Raw genomic sequence first — 23,286 nt, forward strand, 5'->3', positions numbered from 1 at the left:
TGTGAAGAGGACTGAGCGATCAGAGCCCGAGCAAGGAGCAGAACGCCTCGGAACCGCCACAGCAGGACCAAAACCCTGGCTGCCAGAGCGGCACAGAGCGCTGGCTCAGGCCGTGGTCCCCTGCAGCGTCCCGCAGGCCCTGCACCGAACAGCGGCAACTAGGTGGGCGAAGCGGGGCTGCCACCACCCGCGGGGCTGCCTGTGCCTGTCTGCTGGCAGAGGACGGAAAACTCATCTTTATCGGGGGGAGAGTGTTCTTCCCCAAACAGCGCCCCGCCGCGTCCTCTCGGGGCGCGCTCCTGAAAGCGACCTACGAGTAATTCTTCCAACAATACACCTAGGAAATGAGGTAGCTCTGCCAGGCACTAAAGCCCACGAACTGACCGCGTCTGAACCCGATCGCCGTATCCCCGCTAACCCCCACCCCTCCCGCTGCCCCGCCGGCGGCAGACCCAGCCTGCACGATGGGCAGTCCTGTGCAAGCGGCTTCATCGCCTGCTTCTGGCCAGGCCCGCGGCCGCCCCCGCCGCTCCGGCGGCGCGACCCTTGCGGCGGCCGCCGGCTGCCACCGCGCTGGCAGCCGCGGGCGAGAGCAGCGGGGCCGGGCCTGGCCGTGCCGCCGCCCCCCGGGCAGGCCGCGGGGCGGGCGCGGCGGGAGCCGGCGGCGGCGGCGGCGGCGCTGCTGGGGGCGGCTGCCCGAGCCCGCGGCCGGCGGCGGAGGGGCGGCGGCGGCAGGATGGTGGGTGAGCGCGCGAGCGAGCGAGGGGGGCGGGGGGCGGGCTCGGGGGGCTCCCCCCCGGCCGGGCCGCCGAGACCCGCAGGGGCGGGGGGGCAACCCGGGCCCTCGTCCAGCCGCCGGCGGTGCCGGGCTGCCCGCGGGGGAGGCGGCGGGGGGCGAGTCGGGACGGGCGGCGCCCGTCGGGGACGAACGGGCACCCCCGGCCCGAGAGCCCAGGCGGCCGAGAGCCTCCTGCCTGCCGTGCCGGGGGCGGGACGCTAACCCGCATCGCTTCGGCGTCTCGGACCACACCACCCTGCGTGGATGTGATCGTGGCGCTGCTGTGGCGGCGCTCCTTGCGGCTGCTCCCTTAGCATCCCTTTCCCCCATCTCCGGCGGCCGGTGTGCCAGTCCTAAGGCAAAAAATAGCAGGCACGGCAGAGCCAAACTTGCCTCCTGACGCCGCAGCCGTGCGTGGCTGCTGTCGCAGCCGCCGCGGGGGACGCGCTCCAGGCTGCACGCGTGGCACAGCGCATCCCTGACCCGGGCTCTCCGGGTCCTTATCTGCAAAACAGGGTCGAACGTGTTTGCTCTGGTTTGCTGAACGCTTGTGAAATGCCGAGATAAAGGCTATGCTGTTTGCGGAACGGCAATGGCTGTCGAGCCTTATTACTTTCTCTTCTGCAGTATAAAATTAGCGGTGGAATCTTAAATACAAAAAGGGGGCACGCTTGGGCGGCACTTTGAAAATCAGTACGTCTTTTCCACGTTCATCTATTTGCCTTTGCAGTATGGATTTATCAATACGTGCCTGAAGTCTTTGGTGGTTGAAAAGTACGGTGAAGAAACATGGGAAAAATTAAGGTAATGTGCTCCCAATACACGTAGTGTGTTGAAAGAAAACGGTCGGGCATTTAGCAGCAGAGGATTCTAATTTCTCACTGGTAAATGGCAGCTCATCTACCTATCTCAAGTAATTGTTACAAGTAACTAGCAGGACAAATGCAAGAGTTTCTTACCTTGTAACACTTCATAGTCTGATACTAATTTGTCCCAATTAATTTGTTATATAGATAATTAAGGATGACATTTAGTCTTATAGATGATTGTGCAATAGAGTCGCTGGCTCACTGGGACAATATCGAGAAGTAATTACACTGAAAAGATGTCATCCTTGATATGAAGTCAGTTTAATTCCAGTACTTTCAGAAAAGCAGCTAAATGTATCATCTTCTCTGGTTTTGTCTTTACTTTATGAGCTATGTGGTATTTTCCAAGATCTAAAGATACATAAATGATACTGAGGTATATACATATAATAGCCATTGAAGCCAATATAAAAAATGAGCAAGTTTTTGGTCAAGTCTGTGGAGACCCAAGAGCCTGATATTGCATTGAACAACAAGCCAGTAGACCAGAAGACAAACGAAGATTCCACTTGCTCTAGCACCCCACAGTATGATGCCATAATCCTTGAAAGAGTGCCATAATACTGTTAACATGAACCAGCACAAACAGAGAGGTGGAAACCACCATTCGGCCATGTTAAAGCAACACTTGTAAACCATTAGGGGAAGTAGTGTGTTCCAACGTAACGCTTGAAGGAGATTAAGGAGTTGGTTAACAGCAAACAGTGCTTAATTAATGCCAGTTGGGTCACCCAAGCATGTTATATTTACAGCACCGCTGAGACAAGAATATTGTCTTCTCTGTTGCAGACTGCAGGCTGGTGTCCAGGATTCATTCTTGACTTTCGAGGTTTACAAAGATGAGATCACAATGCAGCTTGTCGACAAAGCCTGCAAAATATTGGGTATGCATCACCATGCCTCAAAAATGAACCAACCTGGGTCACCTGCAGCCCAGGTTTTAGTCTCCTGTGCTCTTTGGAATGCCCTCCCTATGTTTCAAATTTTCTGCATTCACTCTTAATCCACCTGACAGCATTTCAAGAACTTCCAAGCCCTTCTTATTCATTAAGGTATCTTTATTTTGCCAGGTGTTCCTGCTGATACAGTTCTGAGAGAGTTTGGAGAGTATTTCTTTGAATTCTGTAAACGCTCAGGCTATGACCACATGCTGAGGACACTGGGTGGAAATCTCTATGAGTTCATAGAGAACCTGGATGCATTGCACAGCTACCTGTCCCTTTCTTACCAGGCAAGTTTGAGTAGTAATTACTGAGCAGGTATGGGTGAACTCTGCCAGAGTTTGCAACACAAGGAACAGTATCTCATAGGTCTGAATGAATAATGGAAAAAGATGCTATGACAGGCTCTCCTGTGTTCTGAAACTGATTACTCCAAAATGTTAGGACAGCTTTTTAAAATAATTTTTTTCTGAGTAGTCCTCAACCTTAGATATTATTTAGTACATTGGCTCTAATGCATAGTAGATTTTCCTTCACAGGTGAGCATATTTAATCTTCTGTTTTTCAGCTTATTCATATTAATGCTTATTTTATTAAGACATGGGATGCTTTTGTACAAGTGGAATTCACCAGTATTCTTTATCAGAAAAAGATACTGAAGTTTTGGGTTTGTTTGTTTTTCCTCAGGAGATGAATGCACCATCTTTTAGAGTAGAAAAGAATGAAGACGGGTCAATGCATTTACACTACTATTCAGACAGAAGAGGTCTGTGCCATATTGTGCCAGGTAATCAGGTGGAATGCAGAGTACAGATCAGCTGGTAATGCAATACATACACAGAGTAATCATATATTTGCAGTTATACTTTGCTCAGGTTTCAGAATCTTTTTTCAGATGAGGACTGGCCATGGAATTGAAGCCCAGTAGAGTTTAGTCACCAGACATCTGACCTCAAGTATATCTCTACTGCCTGATGGCTCCTAGCTCCCAGTAGCTTCCATCAAGATTTACGATAAGACAACCCAGGCCATAAGTGTCCATTCCTGCTATAGAACTCCTATAGAATTCCCTTCCTGGAGGAAAAATTAAAGTTCATGGTGTGTATTGTGTCTAACTGTTGATTAGTTCTCAGTGAGTCGAGCTCCTTAAATTACAGTGAAGTAGAAATTATAGTTGATTTGAAGACATCCATCCATCCTGTAATAAATACTCCTGCAGTACATGCAATCTGTAAAACTACTATTGAACCCTGCTCAAAATGGAATCTTTTACTGGCATTTATAGGAATCTCCACAGTTGTCCTTGTGCAAGGGTTAAACAGCTGTAAGTCTGTAAGAGATGGTCATATTCCTTTCTTTCATAGATGCTGCTGAATTTAGAAGTTTATCAAAATTTCCCCCTTTGTCAAAACTCATTTCATGTTCCTATTGAAGCACAGAACTATTTGGAATATCAGACAGAGCTTTTCATGTCATTGTCCAGTATTTTGCCCAATAGCTAAGCAGAAATGAGAGGACTGATTGTGCATCTTCATGAAAGATATTTCCTTCCTTTCAAAAGAAAATATTCTGCTATGACTGAAATAGATTGTTATAGCAGAATCCCTTTAGATGCCCTGCACTTTTTGGGTTAATGGGAATTCATATTATTGCTATGTATGACTATTTGGACACATTCTTCAGATGGATATCCTGATGAGCTGCTTCTAGTGAAAATATGCATTTATCATCAGACAAGACAAAAGAAACAGTAACTTTAAAGGTTGTCTCCTATGCCCATATTCTTACTACGGCAATGGTAGTAGGAATGACATAGGTTGCTTTCTTCTTCCAGAGTCCTTTAGAAAAGTGATTTCTGAAACAGTGAAATTCCACTGTTGGCCCTCTAAAAGGGAAAATGGAAAGGGTTTGTTCTTGGCAATAGTTTGTCTTTTGTTTCATCTTCAGGAATCATCAGTGCGGCAGCCCTGGATTTTTTTAACATTGAGATTTCAATGGAAATAGTCAATCAAACAGAAGAAGAAGAACGAACTGGGAAAAAAGAACATATTGTTTTTCTTGTCACTCAAACCCCTGTGTTTTCATACAAGGAAAGAAATGAATTTTCTTCCTCACCTCAGAATCTGGCTGACTCTGAAAAACAAATTGAGAACCAACTGAATAAAGAGGTATTTTAATGTTCATTATCACTATATTATTGAAATATGATTAAAATAAAAACACCCTTGATTTTCCCTTTGGATTTATTTCAACAGGACCTTGAAAAAAGCAAGAATACAATTAGAGACAGAGGAAGCTCTGTTTGTCCTGCCAAGAAAAGCCACTGGAAAACAATAAGAGGAATAATCACGTTAGGAAAAGGTAAGCTATCATTCAGAGGGAGCTTGTCATCATTTCTGAGTCTCTTCAGCAAGAAAGTCAGTAAGCCTCCCTATCTCCACCCACTCATCTATTTTGAAGTTACCATTCATACTTCCTCTGTGTTTTTTCAAAATGTTTCTGGTTAAGTTGCTTTCAGTTAGACGTTGGTAATCAAAGAAAAATTGCAGATAATAAGCATGCTTAGTAATGTCAGATACTTAAATGGAATATGACCTGTCACTTTTGTCTTTTAAGCAGGGTTTTCTTCTGAAAAGTATTGCTCTATAAAATTTCATTTTGTGGTACATTTGATACTTCCTTCTCATGTCGTTTGGTCTATGGTGATTAATTTAAAAGAGTGTTTTTTAACTTTGTAGCTGCTACTCCTTTCCAAAGTTATTGACTGCAGTAAATTCTGAAAGCCAAATCACACCCTCTGCTACCAAAAATCTACTGCTAATCTAGTAATCTCTGTTTATACCTTTATATATTATATGTTTATAAAATGGAAGGATTTTTTCATTTAGGATCTTTTGATTCCCCAAGAGGAATGAGAATCCAGCTCAGTATCACCAAGCTGTCTGGATTCTGGGAGGAGTGAAAAATTGAACCTGATATCATCTGGTGCAATGCCACATACATTACAAGAGCAGATATACTGAGTAAGAAATTAATACATACTCAAAATAAAATTTTAGAGTAGCACTATTACTTAAAAAGAATAAAGTCCTTTAACAATTAATGCTAGAGTTACCAAAAGCCAGACTTTGAAAAATGAAAAACCCACACTGACTTCCCCTGAAGCAGTTAAGAGGTCTAGAAGTTGGGTCCTGAATTTGTAATCTTTGTCACCAGTCTCATAAGTGACTTGAGCATTTGTTCTCAAGCAGAATTTACTAGCGTAACTGTCATAGCCACCTTCTGGGGGAAAGGGATTGCTTGAAATAATCATAATTTTGATAATTGTGGGTTACTGGAGAATCCAAGTTTGTATTGTGAAGATCAAAGGCTTTGAGTGCTTCAGTCAGATGAGCTCTTTTGACTATTTTACCCATTTTGTTAATTTTACAAATATATCTGTTCACTAGCAAGAACAAACTCCTCTGTAGATTTGTGACCATTTTGAAAAACAATCAGAGTAAGTAAAATAGAAACCAAACAGTAATTTTGTCTTTGTGTTACAGACTAGAGTGCTTTGTATAGGAGACTGAAACCTAGATCATGCTGGGTTTTTTCTCCGTAAGTGTCCCTTAGTAGCTAGCAAAGTATATTTAATCAACTTTTGTGTATATTTTTGTGGAATATAGCTGTGTTATATTGCTATGGCATCTGCGAATTCATAGAGCAGCAACATCTACAGTTGTTTATCTACTCTTATTGCTTCCACATAATTTCATGCATCTAATGCTCTATGGTTTTTTTGTGGTTAAGTTTTAAACTCTCAGCCAACTCAGATTAGTTGCTAATCAGCTGTGTATTAAACTGCAGAGCATTTAGCACAGATGTATGCACACTTCTGGACCCACACACTGTTTACTTTGTCTTCATTCATTATGATATAGGGTCCTGTCTCACTGAGTGCTAAAAAGTAATGCTGACTGGTTTTATGAGGTGCAACCCCATTAAAAACTGCACATTTATCTTGCACAGGTAAGCTCCTGAGAGGATTTGATCCTGTTTACCCCAAGAGCCTCTGGATTGACACAAAAACATTTTGCAATGGACTTCCTTTTCATATGGTTTTTGACAAAGAGGTAGGACAAGCATGTGGTAAGGGCCTTTAGCCTGCATAAACCATATAGTAATTTTCTTCTGTTCTGACTGTCCTACAGGTCACTGCTGCGTGTGCTCTGTATACAGTGCACACTCCTTTGTAGGATTTGCAGAAGTGCTCTGTGCAGAGACATGCAATAAAAGTCACTCGTAACAACTGGATCTGGATCATTTCAGATAGGAATCTCCTTTGAATTTATTGAGATTACCATGTCTGAAACAGCTGCTGATATGCCAACAAGGTTTATTGCAGCAGTCTATCCGTTACCAAACACCAAACAGAATTTTCTGAGGTTGCTGGCCACCTTCCTGTCCTTGGATGTGCCAGACACACGATCCATCCTTTAAACTGGCTTTGTACTTACAGCTAGTCGCCCTCTCCTCCCCGTTACTAATATATCCAAAGGCTTTTGTAAGGCTTTGCTGGCAACTGAGGCCCTGCGTGCTTCCTGAGTCTACTCCGTGCTTCTGCTGGGAAAACCCAGCTACCTACTAAATTGGGCAGCATGCAACCCCATGTAGTAGAAACTGGACCCCAAAATCTCTTTCTCTTCTGGGGGAGGATTGAGCCTTCTCTCCTGTGCATGCATACTCTGCAGCAATGGAATTGCCCTTCCCTTGGCAGGGACCGCCCTGTGGCTGGTTTCCAACTAGCCTGGGTTCCCACCAAGCTACAGTTCCTCTTGCTCCCAGTTCTGTGGAAGGAATATTAGCTTAAGACAGGAGCAAAGAAAGGAGAAGCTGAGAATAGGACAGCAGAAGAAAACTCAGTACAGCCACTCGGGGAACATGTTTTGGCATCACGCTGGTAGAGATTCCAGAGAACATAGTCTACTTCGTGCCACTGTCCACATTAGCCGAAGTTCAGAGTTTTAAACCTTTCAAGATATCCAGTCTGCATAATTTGAGAAAATTACTGGTGTGGAAAAAGGGCAAGTCATGTACCCATTATTGGTAGCTAGGTCAGAGCTTCAGTAACTCTGATGACAAGCAGCGAAGGCAGGGTGGACATTTCTGCAGGAGTTAGGAGCTCATGCATGGTCAGCAGGCTAAAAGAGAACAACTAAGCCTTTACACAGCAATGGTTAAGATGAGGTAACCCACGGCATCCATTAGAAAATCAATATTTGCCAAGACATTTTGTGCCACAGTTATTTTCTTTTTGGAATGCAGAACACACTCTGGTATCTCTAATTTTCTCTTGCAGCTGCCTGTAAGGCTATTTGTTAGGCCTACACAAATGCAAGCAAGGATAATAGCAGGTTGTTTTGTTTTGTTTGGAACAATTGATAGGGAAGAGTATTTGGATAATAACATCCCTTTCTGGGGGCTTTGTCTCGCTATGAAGGACACTCAGTCAGAGTTTTGCAGTAGTACACTAAGATAGAAACTTTGCTCAGAAATAAGCCGTGTGGTATAGCAAGGCTAAGTGTGTGTACACATATAAACAGTGATCAGCTATAGCTTGGCTTGAACCCAAACAGGATATGAATTATAACCGTTGTCCATATTTTCTTTTTAAGCTCAGAGTGAAGCAAGCTGGGGTGAGCATTCAGAAGATTGTACCTGGCCTCCAGACCATGGGCATCTGCTTGGATCACTATTTCAGTATCGTTCACCCAGAAGTACCCTTCACCATCTCTAGCATTCAGAAATTCATCAACAGCCAATTTGTTTTCCAGACTAGAAGAGAGATGATGCCAGAGTCATGGAAACACCGGCCAATGCTAGAGCTGAGAGGTACTTAACTGTTTTCAATAGCATAAGTATTCATAGTAAATCAGGAATTATGCTGGAGTTGAACTAATGCCTTTCTGTGGACTTCTGGCTTCACATAAATCCTATAAATAGCCTTGTCTTTGTGCAGTGAGGAGAGGATTAGATGGTTCTGTTTAGAGAAACAGTACTTTAAGATGCTTGTAGACAAATTCTGCTATTACTTCACCAGATTTTGAAGGTTTTCAGTCAGAAATAACAACTGCGCTCCCATTTGAAAGGCTTAGAAAGACAGTGTTTTTCTAATGCTGCAAACCCCACATCTTTGCAGGTTTCCTGAGTTACAGGGGCACAGCCAAGGTAGGATTAGATTGTTTTCTGAATCACCTCTAGTCTCAGTTATTCACAGAGTGACAGAATGACTCAACTCCAGTTGAGTTTGGAAGGGACCTCTGGAGATTGTCTGGTCCATCCCCACTCAAAGCAGGGTCAACTAGAGCAGGTTAATCAGGACCATGTCTAGCTGGGTTTTGAGTGTGTTCAAGAATGGAGACTCTACAACTTCCCTGGGTGACCCATTGCAGTTTTTAACCACCCTTACAGTTTTTTCTTATGTTTAAATGGAATCCCTGCATTTCAGTTAGTGTCCATTGTCTCTTGTCCTTTCATTGGATACTACGGAGAAAAGTATTTTTTACTCCTTCCTATCAGGTATTTATACGTATTGATAAGCTCCCCCTGAGGCTTGTCTTCTCTAGGCTGAACAACCCCAGCTCTCTTAGTTTCTCCTTACATGAGAGATGCTCCAAGCCTTCCCAGGTCCTACACCCTTTACTTCTTGAAAATAGGAGTGACATTTACTTTCTTCCAGTCCTCAGGAACCTTCCCCAGTCACCATGACCTTCAAAACTAACTGAGAGTGGCCTTGCAACGATGCTGGTCAGCTCCCTCAGCACTCCTGGATCCATCACATCAGGTCTCGTGGACTTCTGTGTATCAAATTTGTTTAAATGTTTACTAACCTGAACCTCCTGTGCCGATGGTAGGTCTTCATTGCTCCAGACTTTCCTGCTGGTCTCAGGGCCCTGTGATTCCTGAAGGGTGATTCTCACAAGCAATGACTGAAGCAAGCAAGGCACAGAGTACCTTGGACTTTTCCATATCCTTTCTCAGCAGATCCCTTGCCCTGGTCAGCAGCAGGCACACGTTTTCACTACTCTTCCTTTTGCTGCTCGTATACCTGTAGAAGCCCTTCTTGTTCCTTAACAGTTGCAACTCCAGGAGGGTTTTGGCTTTTTCAGCCCTGTCTCTTCCTCTGGGGTGACCTGACACTGCTTTCACATCTCATATTCTTTCTTTTTTATGTTCGAGTTTAGTCAAGAGCTCCTTGTTCATCCATGCAGGTCACTGCTGCATTTGCTTGACTTACTGCACATCGGCATAGACCTCCTTGGAAGAGGACAGCCTTGGAAATCATCTAGCTCTTCTGGACCCTTCTTCTTTCCAAGACTGTATCCCATGGGATTCTTCCAAGCAGATCCCTGAATGGGACAAAGTCCAGTCTCCCGAAGTCCAGGGTTGCAATCTTGCTTTTTTTTGCCTCGATCCTCTTAGGTTCCTGTACTCCACCATCACACAGTCTTTGCAGCCAAGGCTGCGCCTAGCTTTCACATCCATAGTTCTTCACTGTTTGTAAGCATCAGGTCTAGCCGGACACCGCCCCTCATCGGCTCCTCAGTCACTTGTGTCAGGAAGCTCACCTGTGTCAGTGCCTCAGTGCACGCCAGAAACCTGAATTGCTTGTGCCCTGCTGTGTTGTCTGTCCAGCAAATATCAAAGTACCTAAAGTCCAACATGAGGCTTCCTCCACTTGTCTTAAGAAGGTCTCATCTACTTTTTCTTTCTGCGCAGGGCATCTGTGGCAGACACCCGTCACAACGTCACCCACATTGGTCTACCCTCTAATCCTTATCTAGAAGCTCTCAGCTGGCTCATCATCCAGCCCTAGGCAGAGCTCCACGCGTTTCCCTTGCTCTCTCACATAAAAGGCAGCTCCCCCTCCTTGCCTGCTTGTCCTTTCTGAAGAGTCTGCATTCATCCTTTGCAGTAGTCCGGGTGTGTGAACTACCCGACCAAGCCTCTATGATCTCAATGACATGGTAGCCCTGAAACTGCACACAGTCCTCTAGTTCCTCCTGGTTTTTCCCCATGCTGTGCACATTTGTGTACAGGCACCTCAGAGAGGTGTCCAGTCGTGCCCATTTCCCAGAAAAGGTATGAGAGTTGCCTGCATAATGCCATCCCGTGTGTTTTTCTTTGCAGAGGTTAGAACCAAATACATAATGTAAGGCATTACTCTGGGGCGATGCCTGCAACGTGGTTGTATTGTCACGTGGTTTTGGTGGGGATTCAATGCCGGTTGCCCTGTGAATCTCCCCAGCCCTCAGCTATGGCCTTCTGCTTCACTGGGGACCTGGGGAAAGGACACAATGCCAGCCCTCGGAGCCAGCTTCTGCTTGTGGAGCCACTGAGCTCAGCATGGAGATGCACTGAGCTGTGTAAAAGTAACTGTCCGGGTCTCGCCTCCCCATAGCTCTACACATCAGCCCATGCACCCGACACAGAATTGCTTTGCACTGCTAAGAATTTTCTTTGCCAAAGAAGTTACTACTTTGTACACGTAATAACATTTTAAACCCAGCCACCCAGCACAGGCGATGCCCGTTCACAGGTCTTGGGTTGCATCTTTGGCACATACAGACAATAATGAAACGCGGGTGAGCAGTCCCGCAATAATACACCGCGAGCATCACTCCTGCCAGCGCCCGGTTCCCGTCTGCCAGGTGAGGGGCGGGAAGGGGCAGGGGATGAGGGAAGAGCTTAGAGACAAAGTCCTGATAACGTTGCTACAGCTGGAGGAGAGAAATGGTTTCCCCTGTGCCTCCGTGCATTTTTGATTCCTAAAATGTGAATACATGATTCATTCTTAATTTATGCCTTTGAGGGGAGCTGTTTGCTACTGGCTGGGTTTCAAATGTGGATAAAAATAGTTTAGTTAGCTGTGCTTTCATTTATTGTAGTTGCATTTTCAGATTCTGATTTCTGTCTTCACCATACCCCCCTCCCCAATGTTACATAAGAGTTTACCAGTTAAAAGTATTTTAGAAAAAAAGATATTTTATTTGCTTTATTTTTACTGGGAGGAACATGTATGGAATGATTCTCTGCTTCGTGTAATTAACTATAATGACATTTGGTTTAAGTGTTCTGTGACCTCAATTTGCTTCTCTGAACTGTATAGTATGACCTAATTTTCCCTTCTCTCTTTTCACCTTTACATAATGAGTGTCAAATCTGGTATTCCTGAGATTCAGAAAAAAATTAAGAGTTTAGGGAGACCTTGAGAAAAGAGATGTTACCAAAACAAGGAACTTTAACTAGTCACGGGTACAATTTTACTTCCTCTTACGCTGTCACAGTTAATTCACATGGTATCTCTGCTGTTCCAGTCCTGTTAGTTTTCAAGCTGTTCATCCAGATGCCCTGGGGATGGGGGGAGAGAGAGAGAGAGAAAGAAATAGTAATTCCTAGATTGCTGTTCATAAACCAAGGTTACTTATGAAGCAAATTAATAATGATAATGATGATGATGATGATGATGATGATGATAATAATAATAATAAAACAACCCATAACCAAATCTCAACAAAGAAAACAAAAACTCAATCCCCCACCAAAAATCCCTTCTACCTTTCAGGTGTTTTCGTACCTGCGTATGTAGATGATCGTAGTGACTGAAAGTTCCAGCTTCCAGGAAAGAAGGCTCCATTGACTTTATTGCGGCCACATATTACCCACTGTGAAATTAAACTTTAAATGTTTCACTTAGTCACTGTGAGTCTCCATTCCCCTGTGCATGATGCTGACTGGCTTCAGGAACAGCTCAAGAACTAGTAGCAGAGGAGAGGAGAGATGTTGGAAGCACTGGGGTTCCTCGTGAAGAGGAGGGACCTGAAGCGTGATTGGGCTCTGCCTAGCAGTTGCAAGGAGTGACTGCTTTCTGCGTCCTGATGTTTTTTTATTTGCCTAGCATACCTCCTCCAAACAAGTCCACCTGTAATTCCAGGAAACAGTAATTCCTGTGGTGACTGAGACCCTACCAAAAGCCACTGTCCTTAGAACTCATCCCGTAAAATTAACATCAGTAATACTGAGCATCATGTGAAAGTCCAAGCTGCTGAAAATTCTTACTGACACTTGTTTCAAACAGGGCAGATGATCTGGATGGAGTCCCTGCAGTGCATGCTCTATCTCTGCTCACCTTTGCTTCGCACTTTGCATGAACTGGAGGAGCGACAGATGCATATCGCAGACATTGCACCTCACGACGTGACCAGGGATTTGATTCTTCTCAATCAGCAGCGACTGGCAGAGATGGAGCTCTCTAACCAGCTGGAGAGGAAGAAGGAAGAACTGCGGATATTGTCGAAGCACCTGGAGGAAGAGAAGAAGAAGACTGAAGCTCTGCTCTACGCCATGCTTCCTCAGCATGTGGCCAACCAGCTGAAAGAGGGGAAGCAAGTTGAGGCAGGTGAATGAACAGGATGCATTCATGATGCATGATTTATGCACTGGGTGGTGGTGATAGAGAGACTGGGGTGCTGGCACAGCCCCATTGCCACAACCGTGGAGTACATTCTCTACTTGGTCACATTCATGGGTAGGAGAAGGGCCACAGACCCTTAATCTCTAATAAAGATCAGACCGTTCTTTCAAACAGAGCTTTGGAAGCTGTTTGCCAAAATTGTTCCTTAGGAGGTGAAAGGTGGTAGCAGCTGCCTATTCAGGGAACAAAATTCAGTGTTTCAACAGTAAACTGAGGTTTTGTTTTTCACTTAGGTATACAAGGAAATGAGGCCTCAGAAACAAAAGGATTTTGTTTTTAACGTGGATATACAAGGAAATGAGGGCTTAAAAATGAAAGGCATAAAGAAATTGGTCTTTCATAGAAAATTTTCTTAGTTACTCTATGTTATCTATAAACCTAGAATCATCATGATTCCCATTGTTATTAAGGACAGCAAGTAAGAATATGCTTAAACTTCATTTAGTAAGCACATATGTGAAGGTAGGAGTAAAGAGCTAAATATATCCTGAGTATGGATGGACAAAGGGATGTATTCAGATGTCTGGATTGTTTGAGATGTGCGATGATTCTTATATTTGATATACTTTTATATTGACATCTCTCTTTCATATCAGCACCCACATATAAATATTACAGCTAATAGGTCATATGTCCTAAAAGAATGATGAGAAAGTAATCTTTGCAAATTGGTCTCAGACAAATGTCGTGGTTGTCTAGCCATTACAAGTACTTACTACTGGCCTTTCTGCTCACAGGAGAGTTCAAGGAGTGCACTATATTGTTCAGCGATGTTGTGACCTTTACCAACATTTGTGCCCAATGTGAGCCTATTCAGATAGTTCTCATGTTAAATTCAATGTACCTGCAATTTGACAGACTGACCACGGTGCATGATGTGTACAAGGTATGTACTGATCGATAAAGACTGTAGAAATAGTCTGGAAAAAGATTTTGTTGTTGTTGTTTTGGTTTTTTTGTTTTTAAATGCACTTAAACCATAAAATATTGCGTACTTGTAGTGGCCACACAGAGAAACTAAAGAACAGGCAGAGGTGTGATTAAACTTGTTTAAAATTTTCAGACAGGAATGTAACGTCTATCATGGGCTAGAGTCTCTTTCCACAATGCTAACACCAGAATGGCTGTTCTTCTGTGCAGCTCTCTCTCTCTTCTCTCTCAAATGCCTACCCAACATGACAGGATATCCTAGTTTATGGACCAATTTGAATAATTTTCCTAGTTCTTTTATTCCAACCTGTTATAAATAGGTCACTATGTCATTAAATGTCTCATTTGGTGGGAAATAGCATTATAAACAATACCCAGATAATTCCTAGACTTTGTTTTGCTTCATGGAGATCTTGGGCAATGGTATAGATCTCCTGCTGACCCCAAAGAGCATTGATTAGATCTAGACTGTAATGTACGTGTTGTCTCCAAACCATGCTGGAAGGATCAGAGCCCTGGCTGACATATAATAATAGTGTTATTAACATGTCTAGAGCTACCCAGATTGGACGAGCTGAAGAGCAAGTCCTAAGTTTCTGTCTGTCCCCAGCACATTAAATATTTAGGAAGGCAGAAATAATAAAGGGTGAAATCCAAATCTCATTCATTCCTTGCTCAGGCAAGGCATGCAATTCATCCCGCAGTAAATTGTACTGGGAAATCAGAAGCATTTCTGCCTTGGCAAGGAAACTGATTTCAATAATTGAAGCATCCAGGATATGGCCCACAGATTTTAGGATAAATTAGCATCATATTCTATCTAAATCATCCATCATGAGTAAATTATCTATCACTATAATAATGTCCTTTTGATGCCTGTATATAACTCCTGTTAATATTGAAGGAGGTTACTAGGGTACAGAGAGGGAGGATGAGATTACTATTTCAGGGAATTGAGAAATAAATGTTGAAATTGATCAAAGAAACTTGGCCCAAGCTTATAAACATCTGAAGTTATGAATAAATCTGGTTAAATTAAGTCTCCTACCATGGCCGAAAAATTATTAGGGTATCTATTTGCATTAGTAGCTATTTACAGTTATTTTTAATTTGTTATAGAAAATTACTGGCATTACTGTGGGGTTGGCTATGTGATAGAAGGCACGTACAGGAAGACATTTTTTGAGACTAATGTACTGAACAGTTTTAAATCATTATGTTAATGAACAAGCCCAAAGATGAAATTATGTTTGTGTTCTCCTATTGGTGTTCATTTTTAAGAAATCCAGTTAATCTAATTTAAACTGATCTCTTATTTACTGATGGTAAATGTAACAGTGAAGTCTATAAGAGCAGTTTAGAAAATTTCTTTACCATGTAACAGTCTTTTACAATAAATTTTGAACATTTGAGAATTCTCTGTTTCAAACAGGCCTATTCTATTCCCAGCAAAATCTCTGGTACAGGGACAAACCCCAGAGTATTTCTCAGGTGCCTTATCATGCACTTCAAGGAGACTGGATGCCTGAAGGAGGATGAACGCTTCAGCATTTGTCTTGTAGGCTGCAGCATGTTGTGGGAAAACAGCTGGGTTTAAGGAAGGATGCTCCTGAACTGCTTCGTTCACACTTTGCATTCTCTGACATCCTGGAGATTGGGGGTTTCTTAATTTCATGTGAACCCCCCAATAATGATAATCACCAGTGAATAGACTCCCTTGCTTTACTGTGACACTAAAAAAAAAAATCTTTTAAAAAAGAAATACGCTTTTAACACCAATTGTGAATTAGAGCTAATTAATAGCATTCAGCTATTGGATAACCTCCTGGCTCAGGAGTCTGTGCCTGGGCATAGCTCTTTGCATCTAGGCCTGCCCTGGGTAAGAGGAAGGCAAAAATCTGACACTTTCATAGCATCCCTTACTCCTTAGGGTCTCTCACTCTGATATCTAAAATGGGTCAAGTAAGCAGGGACAGAATGCATTGACATTTTTAGTGTGGAGTCAAGGAAAGGATCCCCATCTCAAGGAAACTCACAGGTGCTAGAGCTTTTTAGTGATTGGAAACATCTCTAAGAAGAAAGGGGGTGTTGGTGCAGGTAAGAAAGGCCCCAGACAGCAAAGCATTAACCTGAGCAAGATACATATGGCATGCTCATATGCTTGTCCCTCTCAATTAAAGGTGGAGACAATTGGAGATGCCTATATGGTAGTAGGTGGGGTCCCTGTGCCTGTACCCACTCATGCTGAGCGAGTTGCTAACTTTGCCTTGGGGATGATAATAGCAGCTACAGGAGTACAGAACCCAGTTTCTGGAAATCCTATCCAAGTAAGTTGTTAACACAGATGCATGCGTGTCTGTCTGCTTCTTGGGTTGGGCTTCTGTTTAATATATTGCAGTAGGACATCAAAGAGCTTCTGACTCCTCTGTGACTTTGGGCAAGGCCTGCATGGGTACATTTTTCACAAAGAGCCTCTCCCTGTGGATATTTGATATTTTACTGGTGTTCAGTGTTGTGTTAGGATGAATTTTTAGGTGGCTGGATAGCATTAAGAAAGATGTTAAATAACAAGTGACATTTTTGGGGGGTGTTTTATGTCTTTGTAAAGATTAGAGTTGGGATCCATACAGGTCCTGTCTTGGCTGGAGTTGTTGGAGAAAAGATGCCTCGTTATTGCTTGTTTGGAGACACGGTGAATATAGCTTCCCGAATGGAAAGTCATGGTGTCCCGAGTAAAATTCATCTAAGCTCCAGTACCTATCAGTGAGTAACTATGATGGAAGCTTTGCTTGTTAAAAGCTGTGCTAAAAAAAACTGTCTTGACAGCTGCAGCTTTCAGTGTAGATGGTGCTGTCTTTAGTCACTGATTTATGCAGCTTACTTTTATAAAGAAAAATCGCTGCTTGCAAAGAGTTTTATTTGTTCTGATTATTTCAAATGCACTTGTATATGGAGACAGAGGTTTGAGAGTCTCAATCCTCGAGAGCAAAATATGGGAAAAAACTAATTGTGATAGCTTATTTGGAAGTACCAATAGAGTGATGTAAATGCTAGAAAGATGGTCAGAATGTTTAATTTGACATCCCGCCTAACAAAAGCTTTAAAATCTCTCTGATTGAGCACAACAGTTTGCGATGAAAGTTTTATTTGCACTTGCTAGGGATTAACTGCACAAACCACTATCCTATTCATGTAGTGAGGAATTTACTTTCCTAAAACTCATGTCACTAAAAATTAAATACTACATTTTCAAGAATTTTATGTATGCATAGAATGTGTACGCAAGAGGTGGAAGTGAAGACAAGCTACAAAGGAGGAGTAGAAAAACATTATCTGGGCCCATAGGAATGATATTAGGAAAGCCAGAGCTCAGCTAGCATTGAAATGGGCAAGGAAAGTTCAAAGGCAGTAAAAGAAGCTTCCGCTATGTTGGCAGAAAATTATAAATGGTAACGTGGACTTGCCTCAGTCTTCGCTGACTACGTCTTCAAGGTCCCTGCAACTAGAGCCAGGTTTCAAGGAGTAGGTGGAATACCAGTATTGGAAGGCGATCAGATTAGGGGTCTTTTGAGAAATCTCAATCTATAGAAGTGTATGGGAGCAGATGGGATGCCTCCAAAGGTAATGAGAGAGAATGGGTGATGGCATTACAGTGCTGCTGACTGTCGTCTTTGGAAGGGCATGAAGATCAGCACCGTAGCAACTGAAGCAAGCCAGGTGTTACACCTATATTGAAAAATGGCAAGGAGGACAAGTTGGGGAACTATAGGCTGGTCAGCCTCATGTCAGTCCCAGTGAAAATCAAGTCCTCTTCAAAGCCATTTTTGGGCACATGAAGGTGGCAATTGGGAATACCCAGTGTGGATTTCCCAGGAGTAAATCATGCTTGATGAACCTGATTGCCTTCTCTGATGAAATGACTGGAGATATTTCTGTCTAACTGATATTGGCTGCCTCAGTTCTTAATTTCTATTTACTGATCAATAAGAACCTTCCACCATACTGAATTATTTGACTATGTGATCCATTGATTTTTGGTCAGGCTGTACATGTAAAACTATAAAAGCACAGCAGGCTTGAATAAACAGTTGAAACAAATGCTCAGTTGTTCACAGATCAATACTGTTTTCCCCAGACTGTTGTGATTTGCTTAGGTTACATTAGCTCTTCTAAAACATCAGTGTCATTTTTGCTCATCTTGAATTTTCATGTGTCATTTTGCTTCTGATATTTTAGATGCCTAAAATACAAGAATTTTGAGATGACTGAAAGAGGAGAAATAGAAGTAAAAGGCAAAGGGAAAATGCACACATACTTCCTCATTAGAAATAAAACTGCAACTGAGAATGAGATTATGGGAAGGCCAATGAAAGACTTAGATTCTGGCCATGAATCTGGTCAGTCCTTTCAAGAAGGCAGGACTGAAACAATACCAAGTTGTCATCAGCCAGGTAGAATCAACTCAACATATCTTTCCCTCCTTGAACAAATGAACATTAATACAACTCAATTAAGTATCCTTTCTTTTCTTCTTTCAGTTACTCAGACTCAGCCAGAGAAGGACCAGACCCCAGCCATTGCAATGAAGTATATTGATGGCCCTGCAGATGCACAAAACAGCCCCAAAAGAAGAAATCAAGCAAAAATTGCAGATTTAACAGGTATTTAGTTACCATCTAGAAAAGACAGCAGAACTAGGAAGTAACTGAGGCTTAATCTTGCAGCTTCATTATATTCTTCTTCTGAGTAACTGTTGTTTTATTCAAGCCAGAAAGTCACACCAACATATCCATGTTGATGAAACTAACCATTCTGCACAGTGTTTAGGGCCAAACAAACTCACCTTCAGAGCAATCCCAGGTGTTAATTGTACTCTAGGGAGAAAGAAGCTGACGTAGCTGTCAAACCCCAGAGTCCTTCTGGCAGTGCAAACAGAATGGATAAATGTTAGACAGCTCTTCACATGAACAGACCCAATTGTTCATGTACACATCTTTTCCTAGAAAAGCTGTCATTATTTGTAGTTATGGGGAAGGCCTTATCGGCTCAAGCCTGAGAAAGAGAGACCTCACTGGCTATGCAGCCTGGCAGTCCTCAAGCTAGTCTCCTGCAGGAGTCAGAAGGATGTATTGCCATCTGTGCCCATGTTATACGACCAAAGTTCATTCTCCTTTGAAGTAGCTGATACTGCAAGATAGGTAACAGATTTGATGCCATAACAGTCTAATCTAATGCAGCGAGTCTTGTAATTGTATTTATGTGTTTTGTGGATTTTGTACAGACTAAATATGTTGTCACTGATTACTAGAAAATATTTCACTCCCTTCTCTCCCACTTGCTTAGACGTGGTAGTTAATCTAGTATATGGTGTGCTGACAAACAGAAACCTCTATGGTCATTAAAAACTCACGCTGAAGGAGTGTTTCCTTTCAGGCAAAACTTGTGATTCCAAAAGCGATGGGAGTCTCCGTGGCAACCAGCACGCAGACGATGGTCCTTGTCCTCTAAACCGTGGAAGAGTCAAACCTGCTACTGAAGAGCCACAGATTAGAAACATTCGCTCTAATTTTTGCACTTTACTCTAAGTTTCTTACATTTTACATTAAACAGAGTGATTTTATTATGATTTAGTGCATTTTGCTGTTGTGGGACTGATTTTGTATATCAAGTACCACATGATTTTGTAAAAAAAAAAAAAAAAGAAAAAAGACATTTCATTACAGTTTTCAGCAGAAACAAAATATTGGAGGATTTTTTTTTTAATCAGTCTACACATGCCATATAATACTCCCACTGGAGAAGGAAACCACTGCAAGATGCTTTGAAGACGTATTTTTCAGCCTCTGCTATGTTTTTGAATATCCCTATGTGAAAATCATTTTTTGGTATCTCTTGCAGCAATTGAGAAAGAGGTGACTCATCCAGCTACAAATACTCCTACTCAAATGAGCACTTGCCATAAAAGAAACATTCCCTGAAGTGACCATCTGTCTTGACTTCAGCACAGCCAGCAACTTCCCTAAGGTTAGCAGAATTTGATCTACATTTTAAATGCGATGACAGGCATTATGCAGTAGAAGTGCCGAACAGGTCTAATACAACCTGTATTTTTCCATCCTGAAGAGAAAACATTGTGTACTTTATAGCACCCAACAGTAAAAAAAACATCTGTGACCTTTGAACCAGCTGTCCATGCTATGCTTAGATGATCATAGAAGGACATGCACATAGTGGAGTTACGTTGTATTGAATTCATCACAACACTGAAGGACTGTTCAAGGCCTCATTTTCTCACCCCAGCTAAACGAAAATAAAGTTTCAGGACTACAGAGGGAGCCTGTCAGTGCTGGAATTAATATTGTTAACGTCATTGAAAATAACAGCATTAAAGACCAGCATCACTTACCTGGTGTCAGAGGCTCCTCAGCTGAATTACTTCCATGCTGATATATTCTTAGATTATGCCTGATCAGAAATGGCAGAGAAAAATTGAAGTTCAGCTGTGAGGGATTTAAGATGTAGGAGCAAAAATACAATGGTTATAAAGGCTGTGGACAATTTGGCACATCATAAATTGTGCTCTCACTCCTATAAACGGAGCTCGCAGTAGGTGGAATGTGCTTGTACTGGGTGACTTTGAGAGGAGATGTGCCCCGCACACCACCACTGATCACTGACCACTGATCTGTTACCTTTGGGTGTGGATTCGTTGTCTAAGGATGCAAGCGTGAGACTCATTTGAACTTTGAGCAAGAATTCACTGGAGAAGATGATAATGTTACTCCTCTGTTACAGTCTGGAGCATCACATCTCCACCTCTGTGTCTGCGGCAGGAGTGAGGCTCCTTAAACACCAGACAGACAAGACTGATGAAAGGCATCTCCTCCTCTCTATAGTATAACAAGATGAAATTTCACCTGGTTAGATTTTCTTTTTAAGTCTCTGAGATAGTAGCTCTGTTGTCTGGGTGCTCTAAAGCTCTGTCTACATTAGCAAGCAGTGTGGACCAGTAGAGGAGGACGAGTAGAGCAAAACCATCACTGCTGTTGTCCACGCTACAGGTATTTCAGAGGGCTTGCTAGTGTGGTCCCATGCACTGAATTCCTGTTAGCTTTTGGAGCACCTTATAAGCACATCCTCTGACTTAGTTTCATCCAGAAGAGATCCATTCATGTGCTTTGAGACCACTCTACAATGTGAAACAAAGTATAGTAAGTGGGTTTGACCAGGAAATTCACTCAGGAGGGTACTCCTGACTCTGACTGAAATGCTGCTGTAGACACACCCTTTAACATTAGCACTTTCCACGGTATAGCTGAGGAGCACCATTCTGGGAGAGTGCAGTTTTATGAATGGCAGGATATATTTGTTTATTTCTTTATAAGGATTTTGCTATGCAGACACTGTTATTTTGGCAAAGGTGAGATCTAGTGTAGGTTGAAGATGCATTTAAGGATTGTTACTGTTTACTTGGGCATCAAGATTTTAAACATTTGACTGTGTGCTACCCTCAGACACACAACGTCTAAATTTCACCTTCATCCTTAGCAACTCCTCCCCACTGGTCCATTGCTCATGGCTTTGCACTTCTGTGTTATGACCATAGCTTTAAAAACTTTCCTAAAGAAAGATAATACCCAATTTCTCTCTCACTTACAAAGATGTAAATGTGAAGTAACAGTTAGATTGGCACTATCCCACTGATTTAAGTCGAGAATCAACTCTGACAAGACTTTCTTGTCTCCAATCTAGAGACGTGTTTCACTACTCTTGACTAGTCATGCTGATGGAATGGAGAATGTGTCATTTAACAAATGGCAGTGGTGGACTCTGTCTTTATCAGCATTCGCTATGGAGATACAAAGGCACTTAACACCAAGCACAAGTGTGACACAGGAGTGTACATCTCTTAGTGGCCAGTGCTAATGCAGGAGGAAACTTCTTGCTGTCTCAACTGCTTGTGCAGTCCCGTCCCTGAATGGCTGAATACCACTGACCACCTCTCCAAAAGGAAGAATTTCCAACTGGAAACTGTCCAACAAGCCTGGCCATCAGTGAATAGGATTTAATATATATTGCAGGGTTTAATATAGATATATTCCAGAGTGGTTTTAGGTAGAAGCCCAGAGCTCCTCTGAACTTGTATGGGTCCTCTTGGGAAGAAGAAAGAAAAAGACCATGGCTTAATTGCTGCCTGCATCTCTCTATCCAAATTTTAACACTCGCTTTGCTTTTACCTGCCCTTTTTGCACTGAACAATCTATGAATGCTTAATATTGGAATGTTTTAATTGCCAGTAAGTGCTCCATGGTAAGTTACTTCATGCTGTACTGTGGTAAAACTGATGTGCTCAGTGGTTTCTCTGTGGCCTCTGCTACAATCTGGTTCTTCTGGAGAAGCAGAGCTAGGTCAAATTTGCACAACTGCTTTTAAAAATTAATGTTCCTGTGCATCATCCTGTGTTCTTAAATCTGTGGGCACTGCTAAAGACTGCAAAAATATAATTAAAAAATAAATCTTTCCATTAATATACTGACTGCCATTTGTCGATGACTACTTTGATTCCTTTCCCTCTTCTCCCTTCCACCTTTTCTCTTCTTTTTCCCTATAAGTATACAAAAATTTAATACCATTATACCTCTAATAAATGTCTGGTGAGTTTGATTTCTTGACCATGCAGAAAGTTACATGTATTTGTGTGACATCAGAATCAGCAGCCCACTACAATTGACATTATCATGTGCTTGCTAATATGCAATCTCAGTGTCAGCAACCTATCTACATTGAATTGCCACAAAAAAAAAAAAAAGGGTGGGAGAAGAGAATTCCCACTGCTGCTTCATGGAAGCTGAGGCTTAGAAAACTTAAAAGTTGAGACTTTTGAAAGCTGTCTAAAGCATATGGATCCCCAAATCCCATTAAATCTGGTGTTCAACATGACTTGTCAAAAGCTTGGGTACCTTAAAGGTCTAGGTGCCAGATTTTCAAAGAGAGACATTTGTTGTTACTTTGCTAAGTGAAATTAACTGGATTTAGGTACTTAACACATATTCAGTGTCTAGTTTCTGACAATGACACTTTCTTTAGAACATTTAAAAAGGACTTCCCTGTAAATGCCTTCTAAAATGAGCTGTTCAGTAAACTTCCCAAACTGTAACCTCATTTGCTGGAAGTCATCGATTCATTACTTCAGACATTACAATGCAACTCTGTATGGACCCAAGCTGAACATAAAAATCCACAAATAAAATA

General features: G+C 42.5%; 1 protein-coding gene and 1 long non-coding RNA gene across 2 annotated transcripts; one reads left to right on the top strand and one right to left on the bottom strand.

Moving 5' to 3' along the window:
- Window positions 1-415: 415 nt before the first annotated feature.
- On the top strand, window positions 416-23,196 carry LOC104315976 (guanylate cyclase soluble subunit beta-2). Its single transcript, XM_069792119.1, has 16 exons — window positions 416-739; window positions 1,509-1,582; window positions 2,437-2,531; window positions 2,718-2,878; window positions 3,276-3,375; window positions 4,536-4,756; window positions 4,844-4,949; window positions 6,600-6,703; window positions 8,246-8,462; window positions 12,709-13,029; window positions 13,842-13,990; window positions 16,215-16,361; window positions 16,643-16,797; window positions 18,271-18,485; window positions 18,573-18,695; window positions 19,468-23,196. Exons 1-16 carry the CDS (start codon window positions 737-739, stop codon window positions 19,617-19,619), a joined length of 2,343 nt encoding a protein of 780 aa, XP_069648220.1. The 5' UTR covers window positions 416-736; the 3' UTR covers window positions 19,620-23,196.
- On the bottom strand, window positions 11,362-19,569 carry LOC138686844 (uncharacterized). Its single transcript, XR_011326149.1, has 3 exons — window positions 19,445-19,569; window positions 12,760-12,932; window positions 11,362-11,981 (listed from the first exon to the last, which is right to left on the bottom strand). It is a non-coding gene; the product is annotated as an uncharacterized lncRNA (long non-coding RNA).
- Window positions 23,197-23,286: the final 90 nt, after the last annotated feature.

Source organism: Haliaeetus albicilla, chromosome 9 (genome assembly GCF_947461875.1).
Source record: "Haliaeetus albicilla chromosome 9, bHalAlb1.1, whole genome shotgun sequence".
NCBI lineage: Eukaryota > Metazoa > Chordata > Aves > Accipitriformes > Accipitridae > Haliaeetus > Haliaeetus albicilla.